The sequence below is a fragment of the Protomyctophum bolini genome, assembly GCF_963924005.1.
Source record: "Protomyctophum bolini genome assembly, chromosome: 23".
Taxonomy (NCBI): domain Eukaryota; kingdom Metazoa; phylum Chordata; class Actinopteri; order Myctophiformes; family Myctophidae; genus Protomyctophum; species Protomyctophum bolini.
In genome coordinates this window covers 1,314,508-1,338,655 of record NC_137884.1, presented here as the reverse complement: position 1 = coordinate 1,338,655, position 24,148 = coordinate 1,314,508, and the positions used below count along the sequence as shown (strand labels likewise).

General features: G+C 43.9%; 2 protein-coding genes across 2 annotated transcripts in view; both read left to right on the top strand.

The window, feature by feature from the left end:
• tbc1d22a (TBC1 domain family, member 22a) overlaps positions 1 to 24,148 on the top strand; it is a 109,386-nt gene that overhangs the window by 2,668 nt on the left and 82,570 nt on the right. Inside the window, 4 exon segments of the mRNA XM_080757705.1 lie at positions 311 to 367; positions 7,609 to 7,798; positions 9,216 to 9,492; positions 13,273 to 13,449. Coding sequence (XP_080613831.1) covers positions 311 to 367; positions 7,609 to 7,798; positions 9,216 to 9,492; positions 13,273 to 13,449 — 701 coding nt within the window.
• The window catches only part of irak3 (interleukin-1 receptor-associated kinase 3), a 297,236-nt gene that overhangs the window by 202,412 nt on the left and 70,676 nt on the right, over positions 1 to 24,148 (top strand). The window lies entirely within an intron of this gene.

Here is a 24,148-nt window from a genome sequence, read left to right as displayed (position 1 = left end):
ACTTTGAATACCTAGAAAAGTGCTGTATAAACCTTATGTATTTATTATTATTATTATTGAGGGGCACTAGCCTCTCCAGCTTAGGAGAGGCTAGTGCCCTCACCAAGTGAGGACGCAAATTGTGATTGGCCAGAATGAGATGATGTATGATGATAAGAGCGGCCCTCACTTCATATGGGTGTGTTATTAATTTGTGTTGTGTTAGGGTGCGACAGTGAGAGCTTTTCAGGTAAAGCAGCAAACTACCATCGAGCTCAGTTGACTGACTGAATGTGATCCTCTTTCTCCTCTTCCTATTGTCTGTCCACAGCATCCAACATGTGTACGGTGCTCAGCATCCACCCTTCGACCCTCTGCTCCATGCAAAGTAAGTTGCATTTAAATTCTGTATTTTGATTCTCTTGACAGTGCATTCAGACTTTTGGAGGTTCAGTATTTGAGCTATGGCTGTAATTTGTACTCTGCCTGTGTCTCAAAAGAGGGCTGTGGACACTTTAGAAACATCGTCTTGAGCCAGTTTATCTTTTTTTCAAAAGTGCAAGACAATATTATGGCTTCCACAACTTTCCAGGAACAAAAAGCCTGCATTTTCTATTAGCTTGGACTCCCCATCGATGATATCACTGGTAGGCGGGTTTCTGAACCGTCCACAACCCTCTGAAACACAGACCAAGTAGACAAAAATGTTACTATATTATAATGAGCACCAACTACATATGAAGAGGCTGAACATGGGTGAAGTCGTCCTTTAAGCACATTGTTTGGTTTGTCAGTGCGTAGTTGCTCTGTCAGGAGACTGAATATCTTCCTCGACGGATGATTCTACTATGGCTGATTGGACAATGGCTAGTACATTATGTATGGCCTGTTAATATCCACTTTTCACAACAACTAAGGTTGCTCCATTGTAGCATTGTTAGCATTACACTTTCAGTTATTTTATCTTCTTGCTGCGATATGAGGCCTGTACTGTTCTGATAAAGACAATTTACAATTTAGGCATTTAGCAGACGCTCTTAATCCAGAGCGACTTACATTAAGCAATAACAAAAAGCATCACATATATAAAAAATAGTTATCATGAAACATGCGTAAGCTAAGAAAACGTAACAGGGGAGTATCTATATCATGAAACTATATATGTAAAATATACATACTATACTATATCTATATATTACTATACTATACTATATATACATGTGTACTATAAAGTGCTATGACTACACAAAATGCAATTCTAGTGCTGTCTACGTAACATGCTATACGTCTGTCTAAAATGCTATCTTAAGTCTACATAAAGTGCTATCTAAGGGGCTAGGGTAAGTGCTACGGGCCATGGTGGAGTCTGAAAAGGTGGGTTTTCAGACTACGGCGGAAGATTGGGAGTGAGGCTGCAGTTCCGATTGTAGTGAAGTGCATTCCATAGCTTTGGAGCCAGAAGGGAGAAGAGTTTGGGACGTGTCGAGCGCTGTCCCGGCGTTTTTACTGAAGGTACTTCCAGCTTCCCTGCGTTAGCTGATCTGAGTGCGCGGGAGGGTTTGTAGGGTACGATCATACTTATGGGGGAGCCATGCCTTTGGTTGCTTTGAATGCCAGCATCAGAGTAGGGGGGAGACGTGTGAGAATTTAGTCTGGTTGAAGACCAAGCGAGCTGCGGCATAAAGGAACTGAAACTTCCTGAAAATCCAGTTAATTGATGTTTTTGCACATAGCTTTAAGGAAATGAAGCATGCTGCTCTTGGGTTTGGTTTTATTTTCATTTTGACTAGGCTATTGTAATAATCACTGCCCCAACAAGATCAGTCAGTCATCAATCATCCAGGTGTTTATACAATAGGCTGAGCTGATCGCTGAGTACACTCAGTGATTCCCAACCTGTGGGTTGCACATGGCCCACATGGTGTTAAGGCCCCTACCCTGTAGGAGTTTTAAACTTGTCGGCGAGTCATCAGATCGTTATGTATTTCACACTGCAGGAGTCTTATTTAACAGCAACATTGCGCTAATATAGCTACCTGTACAACACAGGGATTCACCCAAGGAATAAAGGTTACCGGTATATATATTATCATGATCATCTATCGAGATAGACAGACAGTGTCAGGCCCTGTACACACATATCAGACGAACATGCTCTGTGCTGTCCGTGTTTCATGGTTGCCTCCCTCCCCCCATCACACACAAGTGTTTGGTCAAACCACGTGACTTCCATTGGAAAAGCATTGAGGCGGCCATGAAACACGGACAGCACAGAGCATGTTCGTCTGATATGTGTGTACAGGGCCTCAGTGAGCACAGCTGTCCAGTGCTCTCTTTGGCTGTAATACAGGATTTCTTGGGACGCGATCACAACCCAGTTCATACTGTACGATGTCCAGTCGGCGAGAGAGCCAAATATCAAACATGCTTGATATTCAGAAACGGTCTCGGAGCCATCGGCGAGCGCTTTCATCGGCGCTATATCTTCTCGCAGAGCCCTTCACACACAGCGAGCAAAACCTCGGTGATCAAAGCCTGATCTTGCGTCAGATCGGGGGTTTTGTCGGCGACAAAATGCAGTGTGTACAGTATGAGCTATTAGGTGGTCAGATGGGTCCTAAAGTGGGCCTTTATCCTGAACATTCTCCAATGAGCGCCATGAGGCATTAGGCTGGGTCTGACGAATAACCACGTCAGCACCACAGGCATTTGTCAAGCTGTGTGCAGGATCGGTCGTGACTGGTGAGGAGGAGTAATGACAACTAGTAGTGGGAACAGTTTTTCTACTAAATCATTCAGTCGCGCAGTTCACTAAAAAGTGTCGTTGAAATGACTAGTTCACCAGTTTGTTCAGTGCCGAACTGAAACACACAGTTCATTGTCTTGATCAGTCAGTGCAACACATAGGCCGTCCCTTCAGGCTGTGGGATCTAAAGGCACTGGCATTGCCTCGTGCACTCGATGTACATCACTCATTTCAATAATGTAAACGCAGTGTTTCCCGCAGGAAAAAAAAAAGCTTTGCCTAGGTGCTTAACAGTTGCTTTACAACAAACACATCAAACAAATCAAATCATCTTGTAGTGGTGCTAGACAGTAGACACTCCTCCTATACACAGCAATGTGTGTCCCTGGCTGGCTGCAGGGTCGGTCCCTGTATCGAAATAGCGTTTGTTGACCAGCAAGTGTCAATGACGCACACAGAGGCCAGGCAGGATGGCCTACAGTACAGTACAGCACAGCCTCCGTCCCCACCAGCTATGGGATTTTTAAATCCAGCTCCAATTATTGCAGGATTCTCAAAGCGCTGTATCTCAAAAGGTTCGAGCGCTGTCCATGGTGAGCCGTCGCGCGTCCCGACGATCGCAAATGATTTGTGAGTTTGCGTCGCATCGCTGAGCACATGCAACTGGTTGTAATCGTAATGATAGCTAAAGGGGTCTGAGCTAATGCGACTGGTCATTGTGCTCATAACAGAAGCCCCCACCTCCCTGAATAACCCGGGAAGGAAACGAGGATGGTAGAGTTAGAGCCGACGGGTGGCATGCCTTAGGCGTGCCTGTATGCTGCCACCTATAGCGGCACAGAAAAAGTCAACAAAAACACAACTACATGTATTCGCCGGTGCAGGAGCTGCAACGAATATCTGTTTCCACAGCAATGATTTTTGCGACGTATACATAATGTAAACTGCTGGGTTTCCACGGCAACACGTGTTTTTTTTTTTACACACACACACAGTCACACACAATTTACAATTTACAATTTAGGCATTTAGCAGACACACACACACACACACACACACACACACACACACACACACACACACACACACACACACACACACACACACACCCGCGGATGCAGTGGTCGTTGTTGTATTGCGTCCCTTAACTATAAACTGCGTTTTGGCCCTTTGGGATGCAAAATGCACCCTATTTTAATCTCTTATATATATATATATATATATATATATATATATATATATATATATATACACACACACACTAGTTGTCACACTAAAACACACATTCAGACGGATGGAAACTAGCTTTTTCTCATGCCGATTAAGCTCCTTTGAATTGAATCACATGTGACGAAAAATTCACGCAAATGTGCAATGAGACTCATCAGACCACTGCGAGGAACGCTAAAAAAATGGTTTATTTATTTGTTTATTTGATTGATGAATGCCCCAAACTACAGAGTTTAGCCAGAACACCAGGTAGATTGATGTCCAGTGATTCGTTTGGGAAAATCTAATCCCCTCCACCTTGGAAATCGCTGAGTGTGGACGCAATGTCAGACTAGAGCATTCCATCTTCAGTCTGATATCAGGCTGTTCTAGGAAATGAGACATGGTTAGGGTTATAAAGTGATTGTATTGCTTTTCGTTTGTTTACATAGGTGTGTGTGTGTGCGTGTGTGCGCGACTGTGCATGTGTGTGCGTGCGTGCGCGTCTACATACAGCTTATAAAATGACGTGACAAAATGTCTCTGCCTATGCACACAGACTGGTAGAAACAGAGCCTTCTTTATTTCTACCAGTCTGTGCAAGTGTGTGGCTGCATGGACGAGAGTAACTTCATTTTGCCAGTTACCACGGCAATGTTTCCAACCACTGTGCCTAGTGTCAAGCAGCTCCATGTATATTTGTGAAACGGTCTTTGGAATGTTCTGGCTGTGAAACGCATATTTTCACATACATACAGACAGAAAGGCAATCACCATTGTGGGATGAATGATGTTTAATTTACCATCGTTCAACAGCTTAAAGAGAAGAGGCTCGCACTCACCTGTTACACACCGGTGATGTGGCAAATCATTTAATTGACAAATAACAGTTAAGAATTGACCTCCATAATGATGGGCTCACAGAACGCTATGATGTAATTAACCAGACAATTTCACAAAATCATCCGTCTGTGCTCCCTCAAACATGACTATGTATGTATATACAGTATTTAATACATTTGTGATTTTGTGCACAGTAATGAGCAGGATAATATATGCGAAGTGAATGGCTAGGCAGAAATTGCATTTGACTTTCATTCTCAAACACTGTCCAGCTATTGATTTTATTATGTTTTGAGTCAAACGGTGCACATAAACCATGTGATGTCAGAAGTTCTCAGAGCTGATCAATATACTCTTGCATTCACAACACGGCACTTGCCTCCTAACTGCCTTTGGACAGGTTGACGGCTATAAACTATTGCAGAGTGACCAATTACTTTACCTGGGTTACACCTTCTGTTCTACTTGAATCTTGTCAAACGTGAAATAATGACTCATGTAGCCTACTGGGCCGGTATATTAATGCCTTTAGTGTTTCAGCAACAACACACTTGTCACATTGACACTCCTCCAGGCAGGTTGGCAATAGGTCGGGGTGAACATACAAAGGATGCATCAGTGATGTCACCGCCATGCGGAAGGGTTTCAGACTTGTGGCGTCCTTAACCATTTAATTCCCAGAGTATTTTCGCTGACATTGAACACCATCACATTATAAATAATTGAGCGGTAGCCACATACACTAATTGAATATATCTTTTACACATTTTTACACGATTACACGTTTCCGCCCCCAAAGTCGACGATTATTCATAGCTTGATTATGTATTTGACAGCTCTGTTAGTCGCTGCATACATCCCTATCGTTAAACATGTCTTGCTAGTTTCATTTAGGACAATTAATGCCCATATAAGCATGTCTGATTTGTATATCCATTTGTAACTGTTCTAATGGAACATTTGTTCCAGTTGTACTGTGCACTCTTGAGTTGAATTAACACTGAAAACGTTACAGTGTAGTAGTATTAATTAAAGTATTGGGGGTTACGTACACCTGAGCAAGACACTTAACCTTCAGCTGATCCCCTGTGTGCTCACTCTGAGCAAAGCCACTGCTGGGGCTAATGCAGAGAAGTAATTACCACTGAGCGACTACAAGTCCTGCTATTGCAACACTTCTTTGTCTGATGACTCTCATGATTAGAGACCCATGGATTCCATTATGATGGATGATTGTACTTTGCCTGGGCGCGCTGACTTTTCATTGAATCTTCTGCCACCTGAAAATGTGAGCCAGGCCTTATTATCACCCAACATCAGTGTCTGACCTCATTAATGCTTTTGTGGCTATAATGGAAGCAAATCACAGACATTGATGTAGTTGTGGTCCCACCTTTGCTCGAGATAGAACACATGAAACACATTTGAAAGTGGATTCTGTGGCCACCAGGGGGCCAAGTGGAAAAGAGAGAGAGATATTCTTTTGAAAGTTTAACCACTTCAAACGGGCGTTCCTATTCTCATTGTATGTCATTATTGATACGACCTTTCACATATGTTCACAATGAGGCTCAAGTTTATATAGAACATCTATTTTCATATTGCCACTGTACAAAATTAAACTGATTTTGATGCTTTATTGACACATTTTGCTAGGAACGACCCCCGGGAGTTCCCCACTTCAAGGACCACCAGTGGTGGTTGAGAATGTCATTTTGTAGCATTAAGATTTCCTCTTAATGAAACAAAGGACATTCATTAGAAACATTAATTAGAAAAGGTGTCCCCATACAGTATAAGAACCTACTTTCATTTTACACATTCATTCTTGTAGCCTATGTAGATTGTATAGTACACGCAACACAACACAACACAACACAGATAACCACATTATCAGCCAATTTGAGAATTCTGCAATGATCCTTTAATGATATTTACTGGTGGATTACCTTATTACCACAGATAATTAAATGAAACAATGTTTCATTTCCCCCGCTCCTCCCTTTCATTGAAGTTTTGAAACAAGACGGCTAATAACATGAACTTGCCTCTTGTCTTTTGTCGTGATAATCCTTTTCTTTGTGAAGAAACATCACAGAACATAAACGGTGGAACGCAATTCTCTATCTATTCCTTCTTCTATTCCCTGCTCAAACCCGTCTCTCTCACCACAGAAGAGGAGTTGAGTTTAATTGAATTTCCTTTTATTGTAGCATCTCTCGATCCCAGCATGAAGGAGCCCTCACTGCACAAAGGGGTAAACAGCCCGGTGAAGAAGCAGTCTTTTAAGTTAGAAACCTGCTATTCATTTACTTTTACATTAGTTCCATCCATCGATCTGTTTTTCAAGTGGAGAACTGGACTGAAAGGGCACCGACTCGTCTAGTGTTTCATCTCCTTTGAGTTTTCTTTATCATTGTTAGCAGTAAAAACAAGTCTGAAGAAAAAAAAATACTTCTCCACAACTGGGATTCGCGAATGGTGATATCTATGTAACATTTCTGTCTGGATTAGGGCTGCAATTTTTCATTATTTTCTTTGTTGTTCACGTGACACGTTGTGAACTTGTAGATATGCTATTTTGGCTATTATCGATTACATTTTTTTTATATAATCAATTAGATCGATTCATTCTATTAACTCTTGCAACCCTAATCATGTGCAATGTATTGCCAAATGTCTGTCTTGTCTGTTTGTCTACTGTTTACACACCAGACAGTGTCACAGCAATTCCCTCCTCATTCTCTTTTGCCCTTTATCCTCTCTCTCTCTCTCTCTCTGTCTCTCTCTGTCTCTCTCCCCGCTCCGTCCTCCCTCTATGTCTCGTCCAGCCTGATCAAAGCCGGTAACAAGCCTCCTCCCCCCGCTTCCACGCCGGGCAAACCCAAGAAGGCCACCACCTTCCAGGAGTTCGAGAGCATCACCAGCGACGCCTGGGATGTCGGGGACGACGACGACGAGCTCCTGGCCATGGCGGCGCAGAACCTCAACATCGAGGTCGTCATGGAGACGGCCAATAAGGTGGCGGGTTACCCCACGATCGTATTTGACTCTTAGAGTATATATACAATAGAGAAGGCACCCAGAGGAAACCCTGAGGCGAAATGGACATAGTGGCTGAATTTATCATTGCAGCTCGAGCCAGCGCTGGTCCGTTGACTATCATTGCGCACGTTCATGTGATTGAGGCCATGACACGTGAACGAATGTTTCATACGTGAACGCGCACAAACGGCACAATGATAGTCAACTGCAGCGCGTTCATGTGTTTGAGGCAAATCCATCCCAGGATGCACTCTGTTCCTACCAGGAAGGAGGAGTGAAATCGCCTCATGCGCTTTTGAGCAACTTAATGCAAGTGGATGTGAGGAGAACTCGGGTGTCTTCTCTATTCATATATAACTCTATGGGATTACCCCACGATCGTATTTGACTACATGACTGCAATCATCGATCATTTTCTTCTATTCACTCGATTACGTTTTCAATCAATAGAATAACCATTAACTTATTATATCAATGAATCGAGTAACCACTTAAGTGTCATTTTATACTTCGTTGCACAGCGGTGTGGGTGTCAAAAATGGTTTAAATATTCGATCTACAAGCTCATAAGCCATCGTGATACGACATGTTGTGAGCTTGTAGATTGGATAGTTGTAGATTGGACAGTTTTCCCCTATAATGGCATACCCAAAATAGGGATCGATAGATTAAATTGTCTATCGATTATGTTTTACAATCTGTTAAATGGATTAGTTCGATTAAACTGTTGTACCACTATACAGGTATAACACTTACCGGTAATTAGATGCAGGTGGTTACATCCTGAGTTTGACCATTTCAGTACAAATACGTTCTACCCACCTATCCCTCTTCAATGCAGTAATCCTCTCCAAACTCCAAAGAAAGCTTTCTCAATGGAAAAGAAAGGGGGTTCAAACAGGCATCAAGAGCATCTCACTGTTGCATAACAGCGGAGCTGTGGGCTCTGTAATTATTGTCTTTCCAAAAGCAGCCGAGTACAAACCCATCATTACGCTTTCTTGTGGCTCTTTATCACCAGAATTGCACTGTGCCATCAGTGCCATGACATAGCAAAAACACAAGATTAACTAAAATTAATTGGATGGCCAACTAGTGCTGCACGATTCTTCACAATTCTTTCACAAAATGAGATTGCATAGGTGTCTGAATCTAGATCTCAATCTTTTTTTTTTAATTAATTGTGCAGCACTACGTCCCGTTGCAAAGTGTCAGCTTCTATTTTCACTTAAAAAAAAAAAAGAAATAATTTACTGGTTATAATGGAAACCTAAACAAAACATACAAAATGTCACCGGTTTGTGTTATGGAAGGTTGTGGGGTAACTGGGGTTACTGAAAAAAGGCAAAGAAAGAGCCTTTGGTCAGTGGGGACTCTGGCTTCTGCTCTACAGGTCATAGAGAACCACAGCAAACAGCAGGAGAGACAGAGACTGGACGACCTGTTGGATCCCCAGCAGAGGGAAGAGGAGGAGGAGGAGGAGGTGGAGGAGGAAGAGGAGGAAGACGAAGAAGAGGAGGAGGAGGAAGAGGAGGAGGCGGAGGACAGGGGGAGGGAAGAGGAGGGGCAGACGAGCGGCCCCGACGTGTCCTTTGCGTCCGACCCCGGCCACCTGGGTGACAGCCACATGGTGAAGTCCCACAGTGACGCTCCCATTGGCTCACCTAAAGGTCAGCAGCACCTCGCCTTATTCTTCCTCTTACTGTACATGCAGGCATTTCATTTAGCATGTTCAAAGAAATGTCTGGAAAACGTATGTCTCCATTATCAGTGGTTCTCAAACCTTTTGAATGAACCAGATTGAATGGGTAAAAAAAAAAAGAATAAGGCTTCTGGTTGATTGGGTGATTCTTGTGCCTTTCAATTATATTACTTAATTTTACTATTCCCACTACCAGACAAACATGGCATACATTAATCCAACTGGAAACAAACAAACAAACTGCATTACCAAATGGTGTTCATTGTGTTTACATTTTGTACACTCTGGTTGAATATACGCTGAGGATGTTACTGCGTCTGTCTGAGAGAGGGTGTATGTCTGCGTGTCTTTCTGCCTGTTGTTGCTTTCAGATCACATTGCAGACAGAACTGAGCCCTCAGGCAAGTCCTTGTTATCTTCATAGAGAAGGTTGGCTAGCTGGCATACCCGTGCCACGTTATCTCCAGATCCACAGATATCTCCTCTCCTCTCCTCTCCTCTCCTCTCCTCTCCTCTCCTCTCCTCTCCTCTGTAGGAGGAGCACAGTTGAGAGCACACAGCTGTCCCTAGTCTTATTAGATAATGACACTGAGCATGGCTTTCATTAGGGCGGTTGTGTTGCTATCACACACGGAGGCAGAGTCCATGGGGACTGCTAACAGCCCATCCGGCAGTCATCTGCAACAGTGATTCTTAACCGGTTTTATTTATATTTCGTGGACCACCAGTTTGATATACATTAGGCCACCGACCCCCGTTTTGATATCCCAGGGCTTAAAGTTCTCAGTCCTGGGGACTGATTTCAGTCCTGAGGATTTCATATGGGTCATTTAATGGCATCAGTGTAGATTTGCAAAAAATCCTTTTCAGTCTTGGGATTCTTTTTGGCTTTAAGCCCTGGATATCCTCTTTATCTCTGCGACTCCCAAGCTACACTGTAAAATCCTCCGTGTTAATTTTGGAGCCAGGGCTCCACAATTGGTGGGAAAAACTAGACTAGAAGTAAATTTAATTAATACATGATAACCCTTCCACAGTAGTAGCTTTTTCATATTTTCGATTATTTTGCATATGTTCCTACATAATGCCTCATTTGCATATTTAAAATTTGTAATACAATAAATCCTTGTCTTCGTGTAAGTACTCAACCGGGGAAGTTGGTATGGTTTTGCACACTCGATTCATAATTAACGTTCCAATTTCGGAGCTCTGGCTCATGGACTAAGAACCAAAAAGAACTGACCCGGTTCCCATTGGGAAGCAACTGGTGGAAAAGGGAGTTACAGACCTCGTACGTGACCATTCTGGTGCTTAACCCATTTTGGGCGGGAACCCCTTTTGGTGGTTTAAACATGTTATAATTTAGCTATTGAAAAATAGCAGCCTAAATGGGTTAACTATCAACCATTAAGGCTGGGGACCCCTGGCTGGGGACCCCTCAAGGACCCCTGGCGGTTCCTCGAACCCACATTTAAAACCAGGTGTCACTCCTTCGCATATTCCGTTATGCTGTAGCATTCCATGCAGTATACTTGGACAAACGTTCTCTCTGTTCTAAAAATAACAATTAAAAAAAGTTAATTTGTTCGTGTAGGACTACACCGGCATAGAGCTATGCACAATTTAATTAAATAAGTCATAAAAATGGATTATATTTTTAAATCCCTCCTCCCAATAGGCCCCTGCCACAGAAAATAAAAATTCTCCTTAATACTGGCTTTAATGACTTATTTTCATAGTGAAAATAAAAAGGCACTGCCTTTGCCCTGTTTTCTGCTCTCGTGAAAATGCATATTGATATGACGACGGTTTAACGGGGCTCTGTCTGTTTTTAACTTTTATCCACTGAAAGTTGACTAGGCTCCAGTAGTGTTCAGCCTCATACAGTTTAAAACTGGACCTGGCTGTGGGTCCATTCTTACACTTTAACGTTACATTAACACTTATCGAAGCTGCACTAAAACGACTACAAAAGAGCGCTCCCGTGATTTCAGCCAATCCTGTTTGGCTACCCAGGTCTCTGTCAGTCTCGGTTGTCTGGCGTAAGTGAAAACGCTTTTGTATGCATCGCTACATATAGCAGTGGTTCCTAAAGAAAACCGGGGGTCCCCAAATTATTTGCTTAATGTGAAACATTGTTTTCTCAGCACTCAACAGTAAACAAACCAGCATACAGTATAAACGGGGCTGCACACAACTTTTTCGGTCTAGTACTCAGAGGAGCACCTGGAGGAGTTTCTTGGTGCTCCTAAAATGCGGCGACCCGCCTCGCCGGATGGATAAAAGAGGGATGAATAACTTATAGCAAAACGAATCAACGATATTTATTGGATGAGTGGGGAGTCAATGGAGGGTAATGCAACTCTAGATTTAGCCCTAGAATGGCTCTTGTTGTAGATTCATCCCATTATTAAAAAAATCTAAATTTGCTAAAATCTAGGTCCATGTGTCGTCCAGCCCTATGGAATGCATATTCTAATAAAAACAACGTAATACTTCCTAAGGATAATATGAGCATCAAAGCAATATTTAGAAATTTTTATTATTTTGTATTTAAATAACCAATCTACTAGTTCGCAACGTGTTGCAACACGTTGTGAGCTTGCAGATCAGCTATTTTTTTTAACATGCGACACATCGTACGGCGAAGCATACATCAGGCTTGAGGCTTCCCTTTTGTTTACTTTATAGCTAAGGCGACGTAGTCAGACAGTCATGCAGACACACATGGCTCCTCGGTGCAAAAATAAACAGTGTACACTACCCGACTTTACGATAATAAGGGGACAGTATGTCGAGACACGGTGTTCATGTTGGGCAGCAGCAGTGCCAGTCTGCAATGCTTTAAACTCTTCCCACTCCACTATGTCGGAACTAAAACCTTAGTACCCGTAAAAAGTCGGTGGCCGGTGCCTAGGCTGTGAGAGACGGCATCGCACACGAGCAACCATGCTGCTCCGGCACCCGGAAAACAAACACAAGCACAGCGGCAAACGGGAAGAGTGCAAAGCATCCAAAGCATGCCCTTTTACACCGGGGACTACGGTAGTTTGCTATCTGAAACGGAGAAGACAAAACTATTTGTGTCAGGTTTTCTCTAGTAAACTCCTGTCCTCCAACCGCCCTCCTCCCAGGCTCCCAGCAGAAAGCAGCATGGAATCCTCCCCCTTTTGAGTAAGGACGCGCTGTGATTGGCCACAATTGCCAGTGCGCTTGTGCAAGACGTGCTGGATTGGCCAGTAGCCACTTTGAGTGGCAGTCGGTGGAAAATGCTCTCGCCACAGAATTTACTTTCTGGCCATAATAATCATTCTAGGCGGCCCCGGCTGTTGGTACGCAGAAGCGCTTCCCGGCGCTTGATTGACAGCGCATTTTGAATTTTGACGACGCATGCGCGCTGGCGCACCACTTATGTGCAGCCTTGAGTATAAAGGTGTTTGCACAAAATATTCTGCCAAATATCGGAGCAAATTTCAGAGGACGTAAGGAAAAAAACGACCAATGTAATACCTACAATTCCAAGTGCTTCTCCGGGTAAAGGATCCCCAGTTCAACATGCAAATCCAATTTGGGGATGACTGGATGTTGCATTCATGACATGCCAGTATGGCGTTGTTGGTAAAGGCAGTGAACACACTGAAAGCGTCATTAACGAGTTTGTGTATATTAGGGCTGGGAAATGGTAACAAAGGCAGGCGGTGGGCCTTCATGAAATGACCCTCTCTCTCGTCTCTCCACCCGTCCCCAGATGCAGGCGAGCGGGCCTCCCTCTACAGACAGCGTTCTCTGCCCCATCGGCCCACAATCCCCATGGTGGCCCGCATAGCTGACCAGAACACGTCGGGCACGCCGGTCATGACGGAGAGAGAGGCATCCCGCCTCGACAAGTTCAGACAGCTGCTCGCCGGGCCCAACACTGACCTGGGTAATGCATGCACACACACACACACACACACACACACACACACACACACACGTGCACACGCACGCACGCATGCACAGACACATGCACAGTGTATATATGGCAATATAGAGTATCTGTCCTAGCCTCCCCCCCCCCCCCCCTCTCTCCCTCACACCCTCTGCAACATTTAAATGACCGGCAAATCATAGTTTGTCCAAAGACTTGTCCCTCTGCCCCAATGCCTGACCAATGCCCCAGAATTGGCAGCGACGATAGACCGATTAGGGCCGATTCATACTCCTATTTTACCGCTGTAGAGCCGAAATGATTTCGGCTCGTCAGAAATTTTCAGTAGCACCGAAGAGCCAACTTCAGGACGGTACCCGCCCCCCCGAACCTCAAATGACGTCAAATTGTAGGTTCTACAGAGCCGAACCGACTTTTATTCGGCTCGGAGTATGAATCGGCCCTAAGACTCCTTCCATAGATTTTGAACCTTGGTCAAAATACTTTCCTTCCACTAGTCTTGACCTGTTTTCAACTGTGTCTTCATAGAATTGTTCCTCACAAATGCTCATTACAAAATGCCCCAATTTCCATCTACTCGGTCACTGGCTCTCATTGGTTGGCTGTGGACAGACAGTTCAGAAACCTGCCTACCGGTACCAATGACAACATTGACGGGGATTTCAGGCTAATACAAACTAACTCTTCATGGAAAGAAGCATGATGGAATACTTTGAAATCTTTGCCTGCCTACTATCTACATAGGGCCTAACTGGAAACAATACAGCAAGGGCTTTTTTGGTGCTATCCCTTTTGGACTAAATGTTTGACTGTACTCTGTTGCTGTTCTTTATATTTCTGTCTAATAAACTGTACAATCAATCAATAAATCAATCAAACCAGCCTGCTTACAATGATGTCACTGGTAGGCAGGTTTCTGAGTTGTCTATACAGCCAAACCTGTAAGAGTAGGCAGACTGAAATTGCTCACAAAATAACGCATCGCACCGCGACACATTGTGAGCTTGTAGATCAGCTATTTACACCTTTTTTCTTTTTTGTCAGTCATTTTGTCATATCTGCACTGTGCGACTTTAAAGCCTGAAAGTAAAATAAATGTAATTAATGTAGGGCCTATAGTGTTCAACGACAAAAACACAATTGAATCGTTAATCGCAGTTATTTGTGTGACAATGAATCGTCGTGTAAAATGTCATAATCATGACAGCCCTAGGTTCATGTGGCGAGGGACATAAGAGCCGGTGTCTTGCTAGTGGCGATGCATGCCTCCCCTCCCCTAAGAGAGCTTTCCCCTCATTAAAAGCAGCAAAGGATGCAAGCATGTAAGAAGGGCATACTGTGCTCAGTCTTTCCCCTTTGGAAACATTCCGAAGCCCTGTCCTCTTGAGCTCACCCCGCACGTCAGCACTGTGTCTCGGAGAGTGTCATCACACAGCTTCCTGGAAAACAAAATCTGCAGAAATTCTTAGTGGTGCAGGCTCATCATCGTGGCGCTGGGTCATTGCTGTAGAAATGACACGTGGATTATTGCTGTACATGCCGAGTACAGTAGTGCGTCCCACGGATGCAGTGGCCGTACCATACTTATATAGTGCGTTTTGGGACGTAAAGCGCACTGTATTTTCATCTGTGAGTTAAAGAAAACCTTATGTACCCCCCCCCCCCCCTCTCTCTTCCTTTTTTATTTCTCTCTCTCCTAACCTCACCCTTGTAGCCGCATGTAAGATGCTGTTAGCAGTCTGTTTAAGCATGTAAGGTCTGGCAGAAGTCTTTGACCACTGTGGGTGTGTGTGTGTGTGTGTGATACGGCTAATTAGTCTGGAGGTTCCTGAGGTGAGCCTTCCCACTGTGTGAACCTGAGCACCCCCCTACTGTATACACGCGCAGCAGGGGGGGCATTCCCTTTGATTGCATCGCAAACAAGACCAGTAACGATGATAACCCACACTGCTGAAGCATTCGCTCCAGAGAACTGTCTTAGATTCCACGTTTATTGGTCTGGAGTGAAACTTGTGAGGTCTAAAGTTTAGTCGGTTTATTTTAACCCGTGTCATCTTACACTGTATTTGTGAGGGAGTATCAGCGGAGACTCGGAGAGTGCATGGGTGCACTGTGAGGGAAGGTGAATGCGGTTTGTGTGCATGCGTGCGTGCGTGCATGCATGCACAATGCACATGAGTTTGTCGAGCATGAAATCAGTAACTTATGAATGCTGCTCAAATCAGGTTTTGTTATCATCTGGACACACCTTAACAGTGCGGTCTCCACCAACAACGCTTCTTTCCAATTCCACCTCCCTTTTACATGTGTAGTTAACCCATGAAGACCTGAGACCGATTCTACAAAATGTCTTCTAAAAAAAGTTTTCTGCTGACCACCCCCCATCTCAAAATATGTTGTTCCAGGGACTCCCAAGATTTGACGTAAAAATGTGAGCTTATAAAAGCTAATATGTAATATCTGCTATTTTTTGAATAGCTGGAATAAAATCTAAAATGACCCAGATGCTTTACTGGTTTTATACTTGCATACTTTTGGGTTTGTCATTTTTCTAGTGCTATAAGAGCTGACATCAGGCAATTATAGCCAAGTGGCAACAGAGAGACTGTTGCTACGGCGATGCTCCTTCACCCTCCTCTCGTCGTCCCTGGCAATCTACCTAGGCTCTCATTCCCTACCTCTCACTCTCCGCACGCACACAAGCACACAAGCACACATACACACAAGCACACAAGCACACATGCACACTGTCTGTTATGCCTCCCTGGCTATATCACTGTATGCTCTGTTGGTGGTGCTGCAGTGCTGCGTTTGGTCTCTCTGTCTCTCTCTCTCATTATGTACAGTGTATGCAGATACCGTATACATATACCCATGGGTCAGGGGGGACATAGTATATTGGTCATTTATATAAAGCCATTCTGGGTGACCTGCCGTCTTTACATTTCGTCCACATTCGACTTGGTCCAAAATGGTCTCAACCTCAGGTCAAATGCTTGGCTATACGGTGTGTAGTACCAGCATTCAAATCCGAGGGGGGTAAAAACATGTCTGGCCTTTTTTGGCCCCTTGGTCGTGGAACGACCTACAGTTCAGACTAAAATTGGCTTTGTATAAGTTCCCTTGAGAAGTTTCAGAGAAGGATCATCTTAGATCTACAGTCCAACATCTTGTAGATCTGCTATTTTTTTTTAAATCGTGAAAAACTCATTGAATATATATTCTTTCAGAGCGAACATTTTTAACTCAAATCTTTGCTTCTGGGGGGGGGCGGGGGGTCCTTTGAACTACATATTTTCAGATGGGGGGGGGTCCGCAGCCAAATACAGATATTTCTGGGGGTCGTTGACATGAAAAAGGTTGAGCACCACTGACACTGTTAGAAAACCGTTTTTAAATCGACCTCAGTCCAAAATGGGTCAAGGAATCATGTCAAACATGGATTAAAGCGCCGGAGTGTCTAGGCACAGGGAAAGCAAAACGCAGAGTGAAAGGAAATCGCAGACCCTTCACAGTTCACAGGACTCCTTCAGGAAGGCGAGGCGGGTAGACCATTTCAGCTAAACCTTTTTTTTGTGTCCATGCAAAGTGCAAGTCAAAATCCAATTCAACAATAACACACTCCATTGTAAAAAATTGATGGAGCTCAGCATGTGTCAAAGTGGCCCACAGTAAGACCCTTAACCCCCAATAGCTGATAGCTCCCGCGGCCTCCCCCTGAGGGACCATCGTGACTATAGACATCTGGGGTGTCTGCATTTCCGGTGCCATTACAAGAGAGGCAAGCTTTCGTGTGCAGAACAGAAGGGGATGTTCGGCCGGACAATCGGAGGCAGGTGTGGGGGGGGGGGGGTCTTTTCATAATCCAATATGCGTTCGGACTTGGCGCACTGGTGTGCCCTCTGGTCGATTTTTGTCGACTAAAACTAAGACGGAAAATGTTCGTCGACTACCTTTTTTTACTGACGAAAACTAAATGAAAACTAAGACAAAGTGTTGACAATTTCGTCAACAGATAAAAACTAGACTAAAATGCTAGGAAGGGAACAAGAGATCCAGTATAAGTCATTTTACACTTGGTTGCATGCTGAAAATAGCAGATCTACAAGCACACACTGCGACGCGTTGTGTGCTTGTAGATCTGCTATTTTCAGCAAAAAAAAAATCAGCTACCGGTATGTGCTCATCTCATGCAAAACACGGCTTAAGCGTCCAACTTGTTTTTAATGTTTTTAATTGCTTGCACACGTGTGTTATTAGTTTTATACATTTTAGGAGTAAAAACATGTTCAGATGCCTGTGACAGCATGTCAGCAGTTCAGACAATGCTGCTCCCCTTGTGCACGACAGAAAAACAGAGGACAAAGCCTATGGCAGCTCCCGACCAGGCGTGATTTTTGTCCTGGCACACGTTCAATCTCAAGGTTTTGCGGAAATGGTAAATTTCGGCGTGCACCCATGTCTTGGCGTACGCCGAGTTGATAAATGACTATGACTAGAACTCAAATCAAAATATGATTATATGATACAGGTCCTCTCCAAGGAACTGCAGTGGCAAATGAGATAATAGTTTTTACAATCCATCATCGTGACCATCTGAGCAGCCATTTCCTGGGTGAAGCCAAAAACTGTATTCACCACTCTGGATTAATAAAGGTCTTTCTTATACTGCCTACTACACTTCCATGCTACGCCAGCTACGGCACCATGACAATCCTGTTACACGGTCAGCCGATGTATGACAGGCTTACCATCAGCATTTTGCGAAATGTAACGGCTGCCCACAAAGTGAGAGTGGCCGTGTAATTCAATTTAACTCACACCTAATGCTACATTTGAAGACGCCACCATGTGAGAAATGACAATTTCACAGCCGTGGGAACTTAAAGAGAAGCGCAAGAATGCGGCATTAGTCAAGATACTGTAACGTTACAGTGAGAGAGTTTATTTTTTTTTCTCTGTGGAAGGCTCACCAAAGTTTGACCATTCAAAATTCTCTTTTGAGAAACACAAGTTTGCACACAGATCCGGGAATTTCGCTTTTTATAATTTACACTACATTTAAGCGGGCCAAATGCGGCCCACGGAGTGCTCCCTAGTGGCCCTTGCAACATTTATTTTTGAGAGAGAGAGAGCTAAGGAAAGTTACAGGTATGGTGTGTGCAATATGAAGTGTGAGATTATCATAATGACAGTAATCCTTTATCATATTCTAGCATATTCAAGGACTTTTGGAGAGAAATGAGACCCAGTCGTGTGTGTGTGTGTGTGTGTGTTTTTCCAGCTGGTGCTCGTTGACGCTCATTAATCTTTGCACTGTCAAATATGTTATATTTGCACTGTCAAATATGTCTACATCTAGCATATACTTATATATTACACTGTGCACACATGTATTACATAAGTCTTTGTGTTTGAACACAACATTTTGAGAACTCACAAATTATCGTGCGCACGCTTGCGGGAAGTTGCGCCCCCCCCCCCCCCCCCCCCCCCACAAACAATCGTTCTACAGTTGTGGCCCCCGGCCTAATCTATAGTTGAATACCTATGCTATACGTGGTCTTTCACCTTTTGAGCAGTACTGTGTCCCCTTCTCCGCTGAGAAGGTGATCATCTCGTTGAACTACTTCAGATTTGGTTCATGAAAATAGGCTGCAGGGCCAGGGCACGCAGCACACTGATTATATTGTATCATGGTGATGTCGCTCTAGCCTCGCGTTGCGATACTAATATACCACTGCGCTGCACTGAGGGTGGATGAAGGCTGGCTGCGCCAGGCTAACGTCGCTCAGAGAGAGAGAGAGAGAGAGGGAGAGAGAGAGACATTCAGTCAGTCAGTCAGTCTTGCCTGATTTCTTTGTGCTTCGTCTTACCACGGTATACATTGTGTCAGAGCTGATCTACAGGCTGACAACGCGTCTCCTCTGTGATCTTGTACATCGCATAATGTTATCTGTAATGACATGACACAAGATAATCCAGCCTCTAGGCTTGAACTTGTGGCACTGATGTGGCATTATGATTAAATATATTCCGGACGCAACACTTGCACATCGGACCATACATTTGTCGTTTAATAAATTGATTGCAGCTGCATTTGATGAGAGACATAGCAGCTACATCTCTCATGAATGCAAACTGCAAAGCAAGTGTGTGTGTGTGTGTGTGTGTGTGTGTTTGTGTGTCGCCCCTCTCTTGCATGTTTTTCTCCCTGCACTGTTCCAATACAGTACTGTGATCCAGATAGATATCAAAAATGATCTGAGGGTTCAGATTGGATATTTGACCACTCACAGATCAGGGGACCATCCTCACCGCTGCTGCTCCACTCAATTTCGTTCTGCGAAAACATTGCAACTTATTCACATCGCACTCGGCGTGCAAGGTTGTTTTGCGTGCCGATTTCGGATCTGCAAAACACGCGAAAAAACGTGCTCTGTGTGCAAACTCCTTAGAAGTCCCTTATTCCTTTGCATAATATGGTGACGGCAGTGCTTTAAACAGCAACATATAATTAGACGAGGAGAACAACGTAGAAAAAACCTTGTTACACAAGCTCAAGTTCAAAAGTGCTTTGCCATTAGCGGGAGTGCAGGCAGAATAGAGAGGGGGAGACGAGTGTGAATAGAACAATGGAAGTGCATTCTGTGCGTGCGTGCGTGCTTGTGCAGATGTGTGTTTTGGGTTTCTGTACGCGCCTCGCTTAATTCGGGGCTGGCGCACTGCGGTTCAATCTTTTATAACGGAGGTGCAGCCAAATATACAGTATAGACAGTCTGATGCTTCCAATGTGAACAAGTGGCCAATTGACCTCCGCCAGGGACACTCGCGTCGGTGATGTTTTCAACGTGTCGGGCCTTAACCCATTCTGACCTGAGATCAGATTCATAACGAGGTTTCCACTGGACACACACTGGTCTGATGAACCCATTCTGACCTGAGATCAGATTTTAAAAAATGTCAGTCGTTCGATTTTTCAAAAATAGCAGAGCTACAAGCTCGTAGCGCGCCACTCGGTGGCGCGCTATGAGCTTGTAGATCTGCTATTTTTAAATTGCTAAAGCATAACATGATGCTGAACACCATAATGGGTTCCCGGTCTGAATGGGTTAAAGCTGTCATCCTGGTGATTACAACACTGTTTCGTTAAAAATAACACAGCGCACAGAGCTACAGAGTGGCGGAATAAATCCCATTGTTTGTCACGGCAGAATTGGATGGCAGGAAATTACATTATTGCATGGAGCAAGGTTACATAATGTTCTTATTCACGGCATGATGGAGTACCAATAACACTACTTAACATTGTCTGGTGCAGTATAGCATCAAACTGTCTGTCTGTCTGTCTGTGTCTGCTCCCGATTCCCAAGCTGTGGCCCGGGGTCCACTGGTGAGCCGTGATTATATTGAAAGTGGGCCCCCAGGATAATTGTCAAAACGCGACAACTTTATTGACCACGCATCCGCCTGGGTAACCACAGGCTGCTTGGGCGACTGCTGGTATATGCGTTGTGCATCTCTGGCACATTAAAGTCCTCAAGGCATGGGGTTGACACTCGGGTCTCAGAGGCACTCGTACAGGTCAAGTTCTATACTTGGCCGAAATGTAAAATTTAATTCGTGTTAAATCCAATCGATAACTGCCGTGTGTGGCGACGTCGGCTATTAAAAAAAGCTAGCATTATTTGTTCTTTCATGCATAACAACATCTCGGTCAAAAACTCATTTGCAATCAGTGGTCTTTGAGTCTGCAATATTGAGATCGGTATAATTGGACCCAAAAATCGGGCATGGGCCAGCCTCTAATCCTTGTAATATCCCAAAGCAAACCTGAAACCCTAAGCTCTGAAAGGCCTGCACCACCACCACCACCACCACCACCACAGAGCAACTGAACTGTAACTTTTGCTGTACTTTAGTATAGTTGTCTTTTGAGAAAGTGTCAGCTATAGGCTTCTGTTGACCTCAGTGGAATTCATCATTTTGCGTAATACATGACAGATCTTAACAAGTAACAAGAGAAAGTCATTTTGTAGTACATGCGCCTCTCTTGCGCCTCTGTCTCTCTCTCACTCTCACTCTCACACACAGTCACACACACACACACACACACACACACACACACACACACACACACACACACACACACACACACACACACACACACACACACACACACACGCGTACGGTTGGTGTCCTCACCAAGTCATCTGGGTCCATCCATCAGACCCTCTGAGCAGGTATAATACACAGGGGTGGGAGTGGTGGTTATCTTTTTACAAGACTGCCATTACTTTACGGGCCCGTCTGCTTCACGGCGCCATGGCTTTGTCCTTTAGCCCATTCTGACCTGAGATCAGATTCATACGAGGTTTCCACTGGACACACACTGGTCTGATTAACCCATTCTGACCTGAGATCAGATTCTAAAAATGTCAGTCGTTCTTCGATTTTTCAAAAAAATAGCAGACCTACAAGCTCGTAGCGCGCCACTCGGTGGCGCGCTATGAGCTTGTAGATCTGCTATTTTTCAATAGCTAAAGCATAACATGATGCTAACACGGAAATGGGTTCCCGGTCAGAATGGGTTAGATGAGTTACGGTGTCCACAACACACTCTCAGCACTCAAGGTTTATAGAATGGGGCTTTAACTTTTTAACACACCCCGCGATAAAGGTGTCAGTCCAGTGGAGCTGCAGGGTGGCGTTTTGCCGGGCTTGGCCGGCACGCCGGGCTTTCATACAAAGCAACAATATGCCGTTGACTGCACAAGGTGGACCGTAAAGATGAGTAGATGACCTGGGGTTTTTTGCCCGGGGACTTCTCTATACTTTACCACGTTGGTGATTATGTTTTAGTGCTGGGAGAAGCCCAACATGACTTGTGTCCAACCGGTTTGTGGAATGGGGCCCACTTTACTGACCATATCTTTGGTTGGGACTCGGGACCCATTTTTATGGGTTACGACGAGTAAACGCAACTTCTTTTTCGCCTTTCGTTAACTACATTTACAATATTGTAAAAAAATCGCCAAAAAAATAAATAACAAGTGGTTCTGTTGATCACTCTAGCTAGCATGCCCAAGCTTTTCCTTATTACTGTGTGAGAGTGCAATCCCCCAATCCACTAAGCACTTTTGGAGGCCGCAACTCAAACATTTAGCCGTGTTGCTCATTCCACGAACGTCCGATCCTTACAAGCTATACCCCGTTGTAAAAGTGACTAATCAACCATTAAACTGATATACAATACAATACCAATTGTTTTTTTTTTTAATTAAAGTGGAGAAATAATGGACCAAAGTTAAGTTTCCAAAGGTTTTGTGCTGAGTTTATACTCCAAAGACGGTCGTGCTCTAATAATGCCTCCGCTCTTCACTGACATATCCACTGACATAATATATACAGTATCTGTGTTTGGTGGAAGCAACATCTTAGAACTTCTACAGTTTCTCCTTAAGTTCACACACTGTTTTCAGGTGCTGCTGACCCAATACAATGTTTGCCTAAGGCCCTATGCTTTATCTATCTACTAGCAATACCTAACATCGACAGTCTCAACAGCCTGTAGCTTTGAGAATAAGATTGAATTCAGTACTTTGAGAGGCTGTGGGACTAGATAAATGGATTTTAGCTTTGTAGCTTTTTATTCGTGAGCTATACCTCTTAACACTGGATCCACTTCTCATTTTACTGACAGAACTCCTGATAACCAGAGGCCTGTGGAGTTTTGAGTTGACTTTTGGGATTGTGTGTGTGTGTGTTCGTTCTATGATCAAAAGCATAGACTGATAAGGGATTGTTTATAGGGTTCAGGGCTTAGCTGTTTGTTTCGGGTTTGAGTTCAAATCGGACTGAGATAATTGCGACCGCAGTGAGCACTAACTATAGAAGCTGGCCTAAAATGTCTGTGTGTGTGTGTGTGTCACGCTGAGCACTAACTATAGAAGCTAGCCTAAAATATCTGTGTGTGTGTGTGTGTGTGTGTGTGTGTGTGTGTGTGTCACACTGTAACACCACCTGCCTAATTGTTGTTATTGCAATCTACGCGCTGCGTTCGCTTCCCGTGATCGCGCGTCTTACTTGTTAGGGTGAAAACAGTTGAGAACCTGTCTTCCAGTGCATCCGATGTGGTTATTATTCAGTCATAAGCTCTTAATAGTTATAAAAAAAATGCAAACCTCACTTTCTACTTTCTTCTTCAAGAATAGCATAAATAGACAATCTACAATGTGCCACAACCCATTGTGAGCTTGTACATCAGCTATTGTTTGCTACTTGTGTGTGTGTGTGTGTGTGTGTGTGTGTGACTGTGTTATGACAAGTAGGGGATTCATACAAAGGTGTGGAAGCACAACATTTCTGTATGTATGTATGTATTTATATTTATTATCTATCAGGGATGCACCGAAAGGAAAATACTTGGCCGAAACTGAATACCAGACAGTTGGCCGAATACCGAATATGATTAATATTATATATCTTTTTTCCTGCCATTGCTGTCATGGCCGTACCTTAAAGCTACCTGATTTATGGCAATATAAATGGTTATGGCAAAACTTAACTTAAATAATAATCACTATTATGCGTCCATAAAACATTTATTCAGCTCTTTTGAATGAATGAATTAAATGTCTTATATCCATACATATTGTAGTAGTTCATTCCAATTCGAGCCAGCAAGTTTAGT